Source organism: Paramisgurnus dabryanus, chromosome 23 (genome assembly GCF_030506205.2).
Source record: "Paramisgurnus dabryanus chromosome 23, PD_genome_1.1, whole genome shotgun sequence".
Classification (NCBI taxonomy): Eukaryota; Metazoa; Chordata; class Actinopteri; order Cypriniformes; family Cobitidae; genus Paramisgurnus; species Paramisgurnus dabryanus.
The window spans coordinates 11,961,900-11,973,912 of NC_133359.1; the positions used below are offsets into that span (position 1 = coordinate 11,961,900).

At 33.9% G+C, this 12,013-nt stretch overlaps 2 protein-coding genes across 2 annotated transcripts in view; one reads left to right on the forward strand and one right to left on the reverse strand.

The window, feature by feature from the left end:
- The window catches only part of cacna2d4b (calcium channel, voltage-dependent, alpha 2/delta subunit 4b), a 31,262-nt gene extending 25,254 nt beyond the window's left edge, over positions 1–6,008 (forward strand). Inside the window, exons 28-37 of the mRNA XM_073813309.1 lie at positions 506–550; positions 758–820; positions 3,159–3,229; positions 3,650–3,725; positions 3,836–3,888; positions 3,980–4,035; positions 4,396–4,516; positions 4,598–4,713; positions 4,803–4,885; positions 4,977–6,008. Coding sequence (XP_073669410.1) covers positions 506–550; positions 758–820; positions 3,159–3,229; positions 3,650–3,725; positions 3,836–3,888; positions 3,980–4,035; positions 4,396–4,516; positions 4,598–4,713; positions 4,803–4,885; positions 4,977–5,069 — 777 coding nt within the window. The 3' untranslated portion in view covers positions 5,070–6,008. The remainder of the gene's footprint in view (positions 1–505; positions 551–757; positions 821–3,158; positions 3,230–3,649; positions 3,726–3,835; positions 3,889–3,979; positions 4,036–4,395; positions 4,517–4,597; positions 4,714–4,802; positions 4,886–4,976) is intronic.
- A 1,058-nt stretch (positions 6,009–7,066) lies between these two features.
- samm50 (SAMM50 sorting and assembly machinery component) lies at positions 7,067–11,698 on the reverse strand. Its single transcript, XM_065291827.1, has 15 exons — positions 11,538–11,698; positions 11,045–11,152; positions 10,837–10,938; positions 10,667–10,754; positions 10,477–10,583; positions 10,274–10,404; positions 9,798–9,885; positions 9,515–9,643; positions 8,607–8,678; positions 8,428–8,514; positions 8,244–8,314; positions 8,060–8,127; positions 7,797–7,943; positions 7,497–7,638; positions 7,067–7,410 (listed from the first exon to the last, which is right to left on the reverse strand). Exons 1-15 carry the CDS (start codon positions 11,556–11,558, stop codon positions 7,365–7,367), a joined length of 1,407 nt encoding a protein of 468 aa, XP_065147899.1. The 5' UTR covers positions 11,559–11,698; the 3' UTR covers positions 7,067–7,364.
- Between the last annotated feature and the right edge of the window lie 315 nt (positions 11,699–12,013).

The following is a 12,013-nucleotide window of genomic DNA, read 5'->3' on the forward strand; positions in this document are numbered from 1 at the left end:
ACACATGACGGGCTACATACATGTTGTGACGAACTTCGCATCGAGCGCCCTCGAAAATAGAAGCCATCAGCCGCCACTGAACATGTGTCTCGTCTGTGCAGGTGGTTTTCATTGAATAGTGCCGTGTTTCCCATATTTTTTTATCTTATGTACCCCACAATCTTGCAGACATTAAGGAAAGAAATCCAGAATAATGTGTTTAAAGTATCTGCAAATAATACTGACAGTTTTAATTTATAAATAATTTTAGAAATAGTTTTCATTTATGGACAGCTTTCATCATTATAAGTACATTGTTAAAAAAAATTGGTTCAACTTAAAAAACTAAGTTACCTGGTTGCCTTAAAAATGTTTGATGACACGACAAATCTATTCTTTCTGAAGTATGTATCATCCTGGTTAGGATTTTTTGGTAGTGCACACTCAGTATAATGCATCTAATGATATGCTTCTGAGAAATCTTTTATTTTGCTAAAGCCCCTGTGGATGTTTTTGCTTTTTGCAGTGCAGTGATGTGGATGGTATTTGTCCTCTCAGCTGTGAAAGCATTGTAAGTAAAGCTTTTAACTAAGTCATCTTTGTATTTTTATAGAATAACTGCACAGTTTGAAGAACTTCCTTAGGGAAATATTTCCATATGCTGATGTCAAAACCTGCTTCATTTGTACATTTGTACAGGTATTTTGATAAAATAGAAAAAACAGTTTGCAATTCAAAATCTTGATCATCTTTTCTAATACAAACCTTTTATTTAAAGGATGTTAACTGTTACCTAGTTGACAATAATGGTTTCATACTGATCTCAAAGGACAGAGGAGATGTGAGTATACAACATCACACGTCTTGCATTTTAACAATTTAAGCTCATACCAGAAAAATAAAGTCATTTTGTATAGAATAAGTTAAAATGTAATCTCACAAATGATGTCACTAGTAACTTATACAGTTTATAAGAAACTATGACTGGTTGTGAAAATTTCTATTAGTGTCAGAGAAAATACATTAGCATGGTGAGCTGTGAAAAGCAATAATTCTCAATAGGGGCTTACATACAGAAGATGGTGACCCGTGGGTGCATTTTTCTTTTCATTGGGGAATACAGGTGAAGGACAAGTGATGTTTTAGGCAGATGCTGTCTTGTGAGGACTTAATAATGTATCACAAGCTTGTCCATGAGTGAACAGATGGGGTCCTAAACATGACATTGATTGATTAAGGAGAGGACGGCAGAAAAATGTAGATTATTTAGAAGGGTTGCATTTGTTTTACTTCTGTACCTTAATAAAGTGGGTGTTATCAGATATAAAGAATCAAATTATATAATTAAAAGATTTATGTTTAACTTTACACAGCAATAATTGTACTTTACCCTTGTTTCTGGGTATTCGGAGAAGATTTCGGCTACAGCATAGATCTAGCAGTACCCCTGTTTATTCCACCAAACATAATGCATTGGCTTTATCCTGTTTCATATAGAAACATTAATGTCTATGTCTATGATGACACTGGTTTCGTACTGTAACCCCAGCTGTTTGTAGTAATGCGTGCACTGTACTGTAGCTATATGAGCAGTAGCCAGGAGATTTATTCTTATGTAGTCTAATCCCAGATTGCTGTTGACCAGATAGTCAGGGGAGTTACAGGCATCTGTTAGCACATCTGGATCACTGCACATTAGTCTGTCTGTGAGTGTCTAAGGGTGTGCATGCATGTGTCGGTATTATGGAAAATCTAAAATAATTTCATATTGTTTGGCTATTTTATACTTGAGTCCGAGTTAAGTACCCAATGCAATACATAATGCAACTTTTTTCTGAAAAGTGAAGGACGCATTTACTTCTTTAGTCATTTCTAAGACTGTTGGTGAATAAGACAATATTCCCACGGGTCATGGAATTTCTGGAATTTCATAGAATTTTAAATGGTCTTTTCCTGACATTGGAAGTCAGAGAATTTGTATTTATTTTTTGTCAGAGTCATGGAATATCAGGGATTTTTGTTTGTTGCAAAGGGACCCTCCACTTTTTTGAAAATATGCTAATTTTTTAGCTCCCTTACCGTGGGTTCACACCAGACGCGTTTGAGGCGTCATATTCGCGCCTAACTCATCTAGTTTGCCGCTGGAACATTTTAAGTTTACTCACTTCATTCGCGTGTGAAAGCCGCGCGTGAAATTCTAGTCATTGAGACATTGAGGGGAAATTTGCGTCATGGGAGGGGCTTCTGCGACTCCGCTCGTTTCCTGTAATCATTTCACTACTAGTGCAAGCTCTTGATTGTTTAACACGGCCCGTTTTTCCGCCAAAGTTCAAAAATTTGAACTCGCGCGTTTGCCGCGGCAACGCTCAATTTGCGCGAATGAGGCTGAATCGCGTCTACCACGTCTCGCTAAACGCCTCATTCGCGCAGCGAGACTTCCGCGTCTTTAAATTGACTTAACATTGAAATCACTCGCGCTTGATGCCTCTACCACGACTGGTCTGAACGCAGCATTACAGTTAAACATTTGATTTTTACCGTTTTGGAATTCATTCAGCTGATCTCCGGGTCTGGCGCTATAGCATAGGTTAGCATAATCCATTGAATTTGATTAGACCAGTAGCATCGCGCAAAAAAATAACCAAAGAGTTTCGATATTTTTCTTATTTAAAACTTGACTCTTCTGTTTTTACTCTTCTGAAAGTTACTAAGGGCCTCCTGCAGCCATGTTACAAAATAACAAAAATCCCTGAATTTTAGTTTTCATTTATCAAAATGTAATTCACTTGTTAACTTGTGACGTAAGAAATACAATTTTCCGCTGACTACAATTTAAACAGCTGTATATTGGCACTGTTTATTCATTTCATGCATTTGACTTAGAGTGGGAACCGTAATATAAGTATATGTAACTTCTTAATGTAAAAGACACATATCTTATGTATACATGTAGCTCAGCTGGAAGAAGATTGCGTTAACAATGCCAAAGTTAATTTGTTTGATTCAGGGAACACACATACATATTAAATGTATGACTTAAGTGCACTGTAAGTTGTAAATGTGCCATTATATACCCCATTCCATGTGGCTCTTATCTGGCATGCGGGTCATAGTTTGCATATGACTGCTGTATGCTCAAGTTTAAACTGCTAATATGTGAACTGTTTCTTTTTATACAGGTTGGGAAATTCTTTGGAGAAATAGATGGATCTGTGATGGGCCAGCTACTCAAATCAGGCTTGTTTAAAAGGTAATAAGACCCAACAAGTTGCATCACAGGTATAATTCAGTCAAAAAATAATATTTTGTCATTACTGAACCAACCCCTGATTTGATAATGAGATACTTAAATACAAATTATGTTTGGTCACTGATGTCAAACCTGGCACCACAGATCTAAAAGTGCCACATTTGATTTTAAAGGGACGACAAGATTTTCAGTGACTATCCATTTAAATTTCGGTCTGTTTAACACATGTGGCTATTAAATAGATTTATAAATGGATTAAAAAAACGTGCATATAACATGTTTATTTAAATAACTATTTTGTATTATTTTATTGAGATTTTTGGAGCTTGACAGTACAACATTTTTGGGTAAAATATTCCTAGTGCAACTTTCAAATAGAGAAAGTGAGAGACTTTATTTTATATTTTGCTTTTTCTATAGGGTGACATTATATGACTACCAGGCCATGTGTAAGAATGCTCACCACCACTCTAGTGGAGCTAAACCACTGCTCAGTGTATGTATTGTTTAATATCTATTAGATACAATGCATATAATATGTATTGGGCTGGTTAAGGCACAGAAAGCCAGACTTTATTTGATGGACTACCTCTGTTTATTTCACAGCCTTTCTATGGTCTACTGGCATTAATAAAATGGTTCTTCTCAAATTTTATGATGTAAGTATTGTTTAAGGTTATTCCATAGTAGGGTACACAAACTTTTTAATACTTAATAATTTGCCATTATAAACACTTCTGAACCTTCCAGGTTTTTATTGGAGTTCAACTTCTGCGGACTTTGGCATAATGACTATGTAGTAGACGGTAAGTCTACATTAGCACCAAAACATGCATGCTGTGATGTCATCTCCACAATGCATCTTTCATCATTTTGTGGTGTCTTTCATTTACTGCCCTCATTCATACTGCACCTCCATTGTTGTCTATGACTTCGCTGCCATTGTCTCTCATTGACGCTCCACAGCTAAGGCTGTGTATCATGCATGTAAGTATCCTCATATCCTGGTGTACATAAGCATGTTGTCTGTGTTGACCATGATAGTTTGTACTAATGCCTTTCTAAAGCCGGGATTGAATAGCTAAAGCCATTTTAATCTTTGTCTCCTTAATAGGGAAAGTTATAAAAAAATAAATCCCATCCTAACTGCATATGTTCTTCTTTAGCACACAACAAACAGAAGAAAGCTGACTTAATGCAGCCTTGCAACACCGAATATCCCGGCTTCATATATGACACGTCAATTCGAGAGACAAACAGCATCATCAAATGTGGCCGTTGTCAAAAGTAAGTCCATTTATCAAATTGCTTACTGAAAAGCATGTAAATGTCAGTGATAATGCAAATCTCTCTCTTTTTATGATTTAGGATGTTTGTTCTACATCAAGTTTATAACAGTAACCTGGTCATGTTGGTGGTCCAGGCAGACTGTGACTGTTCTCGCCAATATGCTCCTATCACTCTCATGCCTAAGGAGGTCAAATATATCCTTTCACAAAACAGTCAACTGCTCGTTTTTAAAATGGTTTTGGTTCATTTGTTTTGTAGAATAACGTTCTTAACTAATGCACACATAATGCCACAGTTAAGTGCAACAGGATGAAATCGCAGAAGATTCGAAGACGACCGGAGTCTTGTCATGCATACCATCCTCATGTAAGCCATGAATAAGTTGCAATACATAGTTTTATTCTTGTGATGCAGTATATAGAAGGTAAAACTGTTTGCTGCTCTTTTTTTTTGACAGGAAAATGCCAAGGACTGTGGTGGAGCATGTGGGATATTCATATCTCTCATACTGTTATTTATATGTTTGGTCACGTCATTAACCTTGAGATGATTAAAAAATATATATTAACAGCCAAGCAACAGGCCTGTCATTGACCACAAAAACAAACATGGCCAGGCTAGTGTTGCTTAATACACAGCAATCCCGTTCACTACTGGACACTGTACAGATAATATTTTGTAGATGTTCTCAGTGGGATTAACTGAGTGTGAGATATAATCTAAGATTTTCTCTTGTGACTTGATGTTATACATCAGCTCAATATTTTAAGGTGTATAATGAAAGTTTCAATAATGCAGCAAATATAGAGCATTATTACCTTTGTCATTTATACGTGTAATATATAACACTGTAAATAACACAAATGTTAGCCATATAAGTATAAATGTAAAAAGTAATGGTTGAATGGATGGATTAAAACGTCTTGTACCAGTACCAAAAATATCAGTATAAAAATTGTAGCTACATAATGTTTCAATATGATTACTAGGTAAAAATATATACTCAAAGTAAAAAATTACATTTCATAAAATGTTTATAGGTGAGGACAAAATATGAAATTTAGTAAATGTAAACTAATTTCTTAAAGTGGTTAACTTATCAAAGTTAACTAATGCACGATAACATTTGATTTTTGAAGAATATCTAAATACACCACCACTTATGAAAAATAATTATGATTTTTTTTTGTATTAAAACCAGTATTTAAAAATTAACTACTTAACTATGGTTTACTAGATACCATAAATACCATAGTTTAACAGTGATGTTTATCGTAAAACTACTGTATGGTTACACAAATGTTACTCTATTCACTATAAAAACATAATAACTACGCTTTTACTGTAATAAAACCATGCCACTGTAAAAAAATGGAGCATTTTGTTGGAAGTTGTTTAATTAAATTTTTTAATTTATGTAAACCGGTAAAAATTTAAAATAATATGTTAAAAAAGACTTGCAAAACCAAATTGTTTTAAATTCATGCTGCATTTTTTTACAGTATGGTTAATTTTTCCTGATATACAAATCAAACCCAGATAGACAAGTCTTGTAAGATATGGAGAACGAGGAGTGCAAAAATTAAAAATAAATAAATAAATACATGTACATATATATAAATATATTAATAATTAAATGTAATAATGTGAAAAAAATTGAAAATAAATTAATAAATGTAAAAATAAATAAATATATTAATAAATAAATAAATGTAATAATGTGAACAAAAATCAATTTGATAAAACAAATATAATTAATTGTTTACTTTTTAAGTCCTAATTTTGTGTTTTTATTATTCATTTCTTAATTTATTTAATTTCTGCATTTATTTTTTATATAATTTCAATCATTTAACTTTATTATTTTTTTAATATATGTATTTCTTTTGACTTTTTATATTTACATTTATTTATTTATTTTTACATATATTTATTATGCCATGCAATTATTTCCAAATTTATTTATTTATTTATTCTTGTATTTCTTCTTATATTTCCGTGTCTTGTATGATAATTAGATGGGGTGGGCTTGCTAGTAAGACATAATTTATCTTAAAAGCACAATATGACTTAAAAGTCAAACACATAATCCACAGTAGCAGACTACAAATAGCTGCACCCAAATGGACAACCACAAAATTTAAACTTCTTGCACATCTTATGACACAATCAATCAAATGACTATAAATTAAATTTAAACTATTTTACATTTAAAAAAAAATTGTTTTAGGATTTTTTTTGTAAATCCTTACAATTAAGTTAGGAAACCATAGACTTTTATGCTGAATTTGTAGGTTCTGATAATCATTATTACTGCATTAAGAGGATTTTTCTTTAAAGACCCATCTATCTGATAAAAAGTAAACTTGCCATTTAGAATTTGGGTCAAAAAAAGTTTAATATTAAACTAATTTGGAAAATGTTAACAAATCTTCATTAAACATTTTTGTTACATGCACATTTTGGTTTTTAGTGCAATTTTTTTGCACTTTTACAATTAAATATTTAAATCGACTGACAGCCCTAAAACACAAATGAAGACCATGGTAAAGGGCAGAAACATCATTTATTGAACACTGGCTGTTCAGACAAATAAATATTTTAGGTGTTAAGTGCACTGATCTCCAATATACTCCCTACTAAAGTAGCAATTACTTCAAAACAGCAGATTGATACTTTACATTGGTTCTGTTATTGGTAGTAGACTGTATTCCTCAGATGTATTTGTATAGATCAAAAATTAGACAACACTCATTGCATTGTGCTATGCAACTTAAAATGGAATCTTAAAGGCATCCTTTTTCACATGTACAAAGAAATCCCTGTTACGTTCAGGATCAGAATATTACAGGAACCGGATTCCAGCCCCAAACTGCACTCCATCACATATCCTGTGATAAAAAACACATATATTGTCATACCTATACCTTATAGTATTTGAGAAGTAAAACAAAAACTAGATGAGTGCATAGAGTACCTGTCTCCACTCTGGACGCCCATGGGAATGCAATAGTTGAGCTCCAGTCGAGCAATGTTCCCCAGACGTAACACAATGCCTGCTCCATATGACCAGCGAATACACTCAGCCAGTTTGCTCAGGTGTGCTCTTGGCCCTTCTCCTAATACATGATGAAAAATACAGCAACAAATATTGAAAGCAAATACCGAGTTTGCCACAAAAACATTTCATAAAAAAACCCAAGAAATCAGGAACGATATGAAATAGTTAAGATCTGACTAAATTGATAAAGAAACTTTGTAGCTCTATAAATCTCACCATAATTAAGGTTACACAGGTTTCCAGCGTTGAGAAAGAAATGTGTCCTAAAAAGGTCCCCAAAGCCTCCTTTGCCTGGCCTGAATGGAAGAGGGGTGTACAGATGAAGCCCTCCAGCCCAATATGCTTCCCCACCAAGATAGTCACCTATCGCCAAAGTAAAAAACAACTTTGGTCACAGATTTCAATTACATGAACATATATATGTCTATGAATGCACATTTTAATGGCTATTAACTAGTCATAACCACCCGGTCACTAACCTTCACTCTGAGGACCAATGCTGTACATGCTGAAGCCCCTTACACTAGTGGGACCACCCAAATAGAACCTACAAACAAATTAAAAAACAATAAAACATTATTATTTGGGGGAATAAAATGCTTTAAAACATCATCTTACTGTATTTGTATTATTTATCACCAATCATAGAAGAAATGGACCAACCTATCAGCGATACTGGAGGACCTGTCTCCAAGGGGTAGCAACACCCCACCCCAAAGAGATGCAGAGAGCACCTACGCTAGCCGACAACAGAAAATAAATCAGTTTATAGAGTCATATAGCCATTTTGGTTGAAGGATATCTGTATGCTGGGTAAAAGGTTTGGCTTGTGGGAAGCACATCTTACCGAGTCCCAAAAGAGTGCCTTGTTGAGTTGAATCTCAAAGTCTTCCTTTAAGAAATTGACATCTCCTCCAGTGTAACCGGCCAGTTCCTGACAGACCATAACGGTTTTAGGTAATAAATAAAAGGTAAGTTAAAACAGCTGTATGTTTTCAAAACATCTGATGTCTCATGTAACCAGACCTGGTTGATCTTCAGCAAGGCACCTCTTCTTGGAAGGATCGATGAATTGCGTGTGTCAATGACCATTGCATGCTGTCAGGAAAACATATTTAAAGTTAGGAAAGTGTGCATTGTAATGTATTATGTACATTTATAATCAAATACTGCATAATACACTGCAAAAAATTATTTAAGTTAATAAAATCTTAGTATTTTTGTCTTGTTTTCAGTAAAAATATCTAAAAATTCTTAAATTAAGATGCTTTTTCTTGAAGAGAAAAACGACCCAAAAAAATAAGTCTAGTTTTTAGACCAAAAATATCAAATTTAAGTGATTTTATGAATAAAACAAGCAAAAAAATCTGCCAATGGTGTACATTTTTTTGCTTGTTTTATGCACAAAAAGACACTGCAAAAAGTGACTTGCTTACTTAGTATTTTTGTCTTGCTTTCAGTAAAAATATTTATCAATTAAATTAAAGATGTATTTTTTTATGTGCAAAATGACCTAGGAAAATAAGTGGTTTTTAGACAAAAAATATAAACTAAGTAAATTAGTGCTTAAAACAAGCAAAAAAAAATCTGCCAATGGAATAAGAAAAATTTTCTTGAAATAAGTTTATTTTTTTCATAAACACTTGATTAAAGAAAATTTTTCTTACCCCATTGGCAGATTTTTTTTGCTTGTTTTAAGCACAAATTCACTTAAATTTTATATTTTTTGTCTAAAAACTAGACTTATTTTCCTAGGTCATTCTGCTCATCAAGAAAATACATCTTAATTTAAGAATTTTAGATGTTTTTACTGAATACAAAAATACTAAGTAAGAAAGTAATTTTTTTGCAGCGGACTTGCAATGTTTAGCATCCATCCAGCTATTCAAATTAAAAAAGTAAAAGCGAGAAGTAAAGTAAAAAAGGAGACATACGGATAAAGAGGATTTCAGAGAATGACCACTCTCCTCCCTGACAGCAAAGGAAGCCGTACGGGCCAGACAACCCAATTCTCTCCACACACCCTCCCATTTTAGGGTGTGGTTTGTCCTCCAGATAGGGAACTAGTGTTTATAGATTAAACAATGGACAAATACATTTGTAAGATGTCGTACAACGTCTTATAGGACCGTATTATTTTACGTATTACTTAAAATGGCACTGGTTTAGTTGACAAGTATGCAAATAAAATAATAAATTTTGAAAATAATCCCTTACACTGATTTCTGTTGAGATTCCTTTGTCAGTCTCTCTCAGCGAGCTCCATGGGAACTGTCCCGTGACTTTATACAAGTTAATGGCGAAGCTAAAACAGTAAAGAGGGTCTCAACAACAGAATATAAAAATTCAGCAAAAATTGAAAAAGCTTGTTGACATATTCTCTATTTAAAAAACAAATCTGAGCGGGGCATATACTGTATAAAGGCAATATAAAGACCCAGATAGCTTTAAAAACAGTCATGCACCATGATGTTGCTATAGTGCTACTTGCTAGTCATTGCAAGTGGTTTGGAGGAGGAACCTTTTCATTCTAGACAGTATCTGATTTGACGAAAACTGTGCAGTGCAAGATGAGTCCTAAAATACCAGTCAAATACACTAGCATAAAACTTGCCACAAAAACTCATAGAAACTTCTATAAACAGTGCATACTGTTACTAATATAACATTTACTACCATGCCAAAAAACATACTTCCGTTCAAAGTGTCCTGGTTGTGGCTTGAAGAACGACAGACCGTATGACGTTTCCTTAGTGCCGTAAGAAAACTGGAACGTCAGCTTTTCTGCCCGACCAAAAACATTGGGCAATTTCAGACCCAGCACCTAAGAAGAAATTCAGACCTTAACACGTGGCCTTTTTCAATCAAGCAGTAAAATAAGCCATCAGTAGCTCACCATGCTTCCTTCATTGTTCCCAACCATGGTGTTATAACTTCCTGTCATTCTTCTCATCTCCTTCACATCAAATGTCACATCCAGTCCATTAGGCAGTGCATCGGCACCTATTGTTGTGCACATTTTGAGATAAATTCAGATTTTGATGTGATAAGTGCATGCAAACCAGATGTCTGTACAATCATTTCACCTTCAGCTGTATCTATGACAACTTCTACATGTCTGAATATTCCCAGACGCAGGAGCTTCTGTCTGGCCTCATGGGACTTCTTCATTACCTTTAAAGGAAAAATTGCAATATAACATAAATGATATACATAAATCTGTTCAAATGATCGCAATCCACTGCTAAATGCTCACCTCAATCAGGTTTTTGGCTTGGAAAACATCTTCAATTTCATACGTTAAAAAGTCTTCCTTTGTTCTTCCAAGCCCATCGATGTGTACTCGCTGTACCACCACCTAAACAATAGAAATGTATATGGAAACAATAATATGTCTTTAAAAACAAACCCATATATGTATGCATATATACAAGCATTTAATATACCATTCGCAAAATCCTTACATCTTTATTTTCAAGAATTTCCTGTTTCTCCTCATGTTCTGGTTCCAGGTCCATGTCATCTGCCTGAACCCCAAGTTCAGGTCCTTGCATAGGAAGAGGGTCCAGACTCTGTGACGACAGATGTGTTATTATATTAAACATGTTCAGATTATTACCTTACAATCAAACATATAAATGTCAAACTGTAATGTGTAATAAGCTTTGTCTGCATATATAAGTGACTATTAAAATAAGATTTATAATGTAAACATTGTTAAGTACACATTCAAGTTACAGATTCTCCGTGAACATATAAGCCTGGTAAAAGTTAAAAGTGAGGTCTAGATATGCAATGAGGAAAGTATTTTGTTTTCGTGACTGATCATTCATATTTTCGACAATTGTATGAATTTTTAACTAAACGTCATTCTGATCCCCGGCCTGTCATTCAAAGACTCTTTTCAGAGGTCACTGCGCAGGCTTCAACGACAACTCGGAGAAAAGCAACACTTACCCTGGCATGCACAGTGCCCATATTTAGGTCTTTTTACAATCAAATGTCCCCAGTATGAAAATTAATACAGCTCAACCTATGTGAGGAAATATCCTCGGCTTCTGTCTTGCACACTACAGTACAATCCCGGTGGCTGCCATGACACTTGGTAATCACGCCCATCCAAATGATGATTGGCTTGACGTCATATTCGTCAGACCTTTTTCCGTAATATTTTTCCCTCACGAAATAACATCTATATATTGATTTTATTATCAAACTTGCTGATTTTTACTTTTATTTGTTTTTATTATTTTGTTGGTGTATATAATTTTTGTTTAATTTTGTTAATTTGTTATATTATTTTTTATACATTTTATTAGTTTAATAAACTGTTATTTTAATGTTTTATGTGCCTTATATTCCTGGAACTCTGTCAGACTCACCAAAAAAATGTACTTTAAACAGGATTATTTTACGTTAATCTTGCATAAACA

Excerpts from the sequence above, each read along its gene's own strand:
- samm50 (XM_065291827.1), bottom strand. The coding sequence starts at position 11,558 with ATGGGCACTGTGCATGCCAGG. Across the intron at positions 10,405-10,476 it reads GGAACAATGAAGGAAGCATG|GTGCTGGGTCTGAAATTGCC; the intron begins GTGAGCTACTGA and ends ATTTCTTCTTAG. Across the intron at positions 9,644-9,797 it reads GAATCTCAACAGAAATCAGT|TTCCCTATCTGGAGGACAAA; the intron begins GTAAGGGATTAT and ends TATAAACACTAG.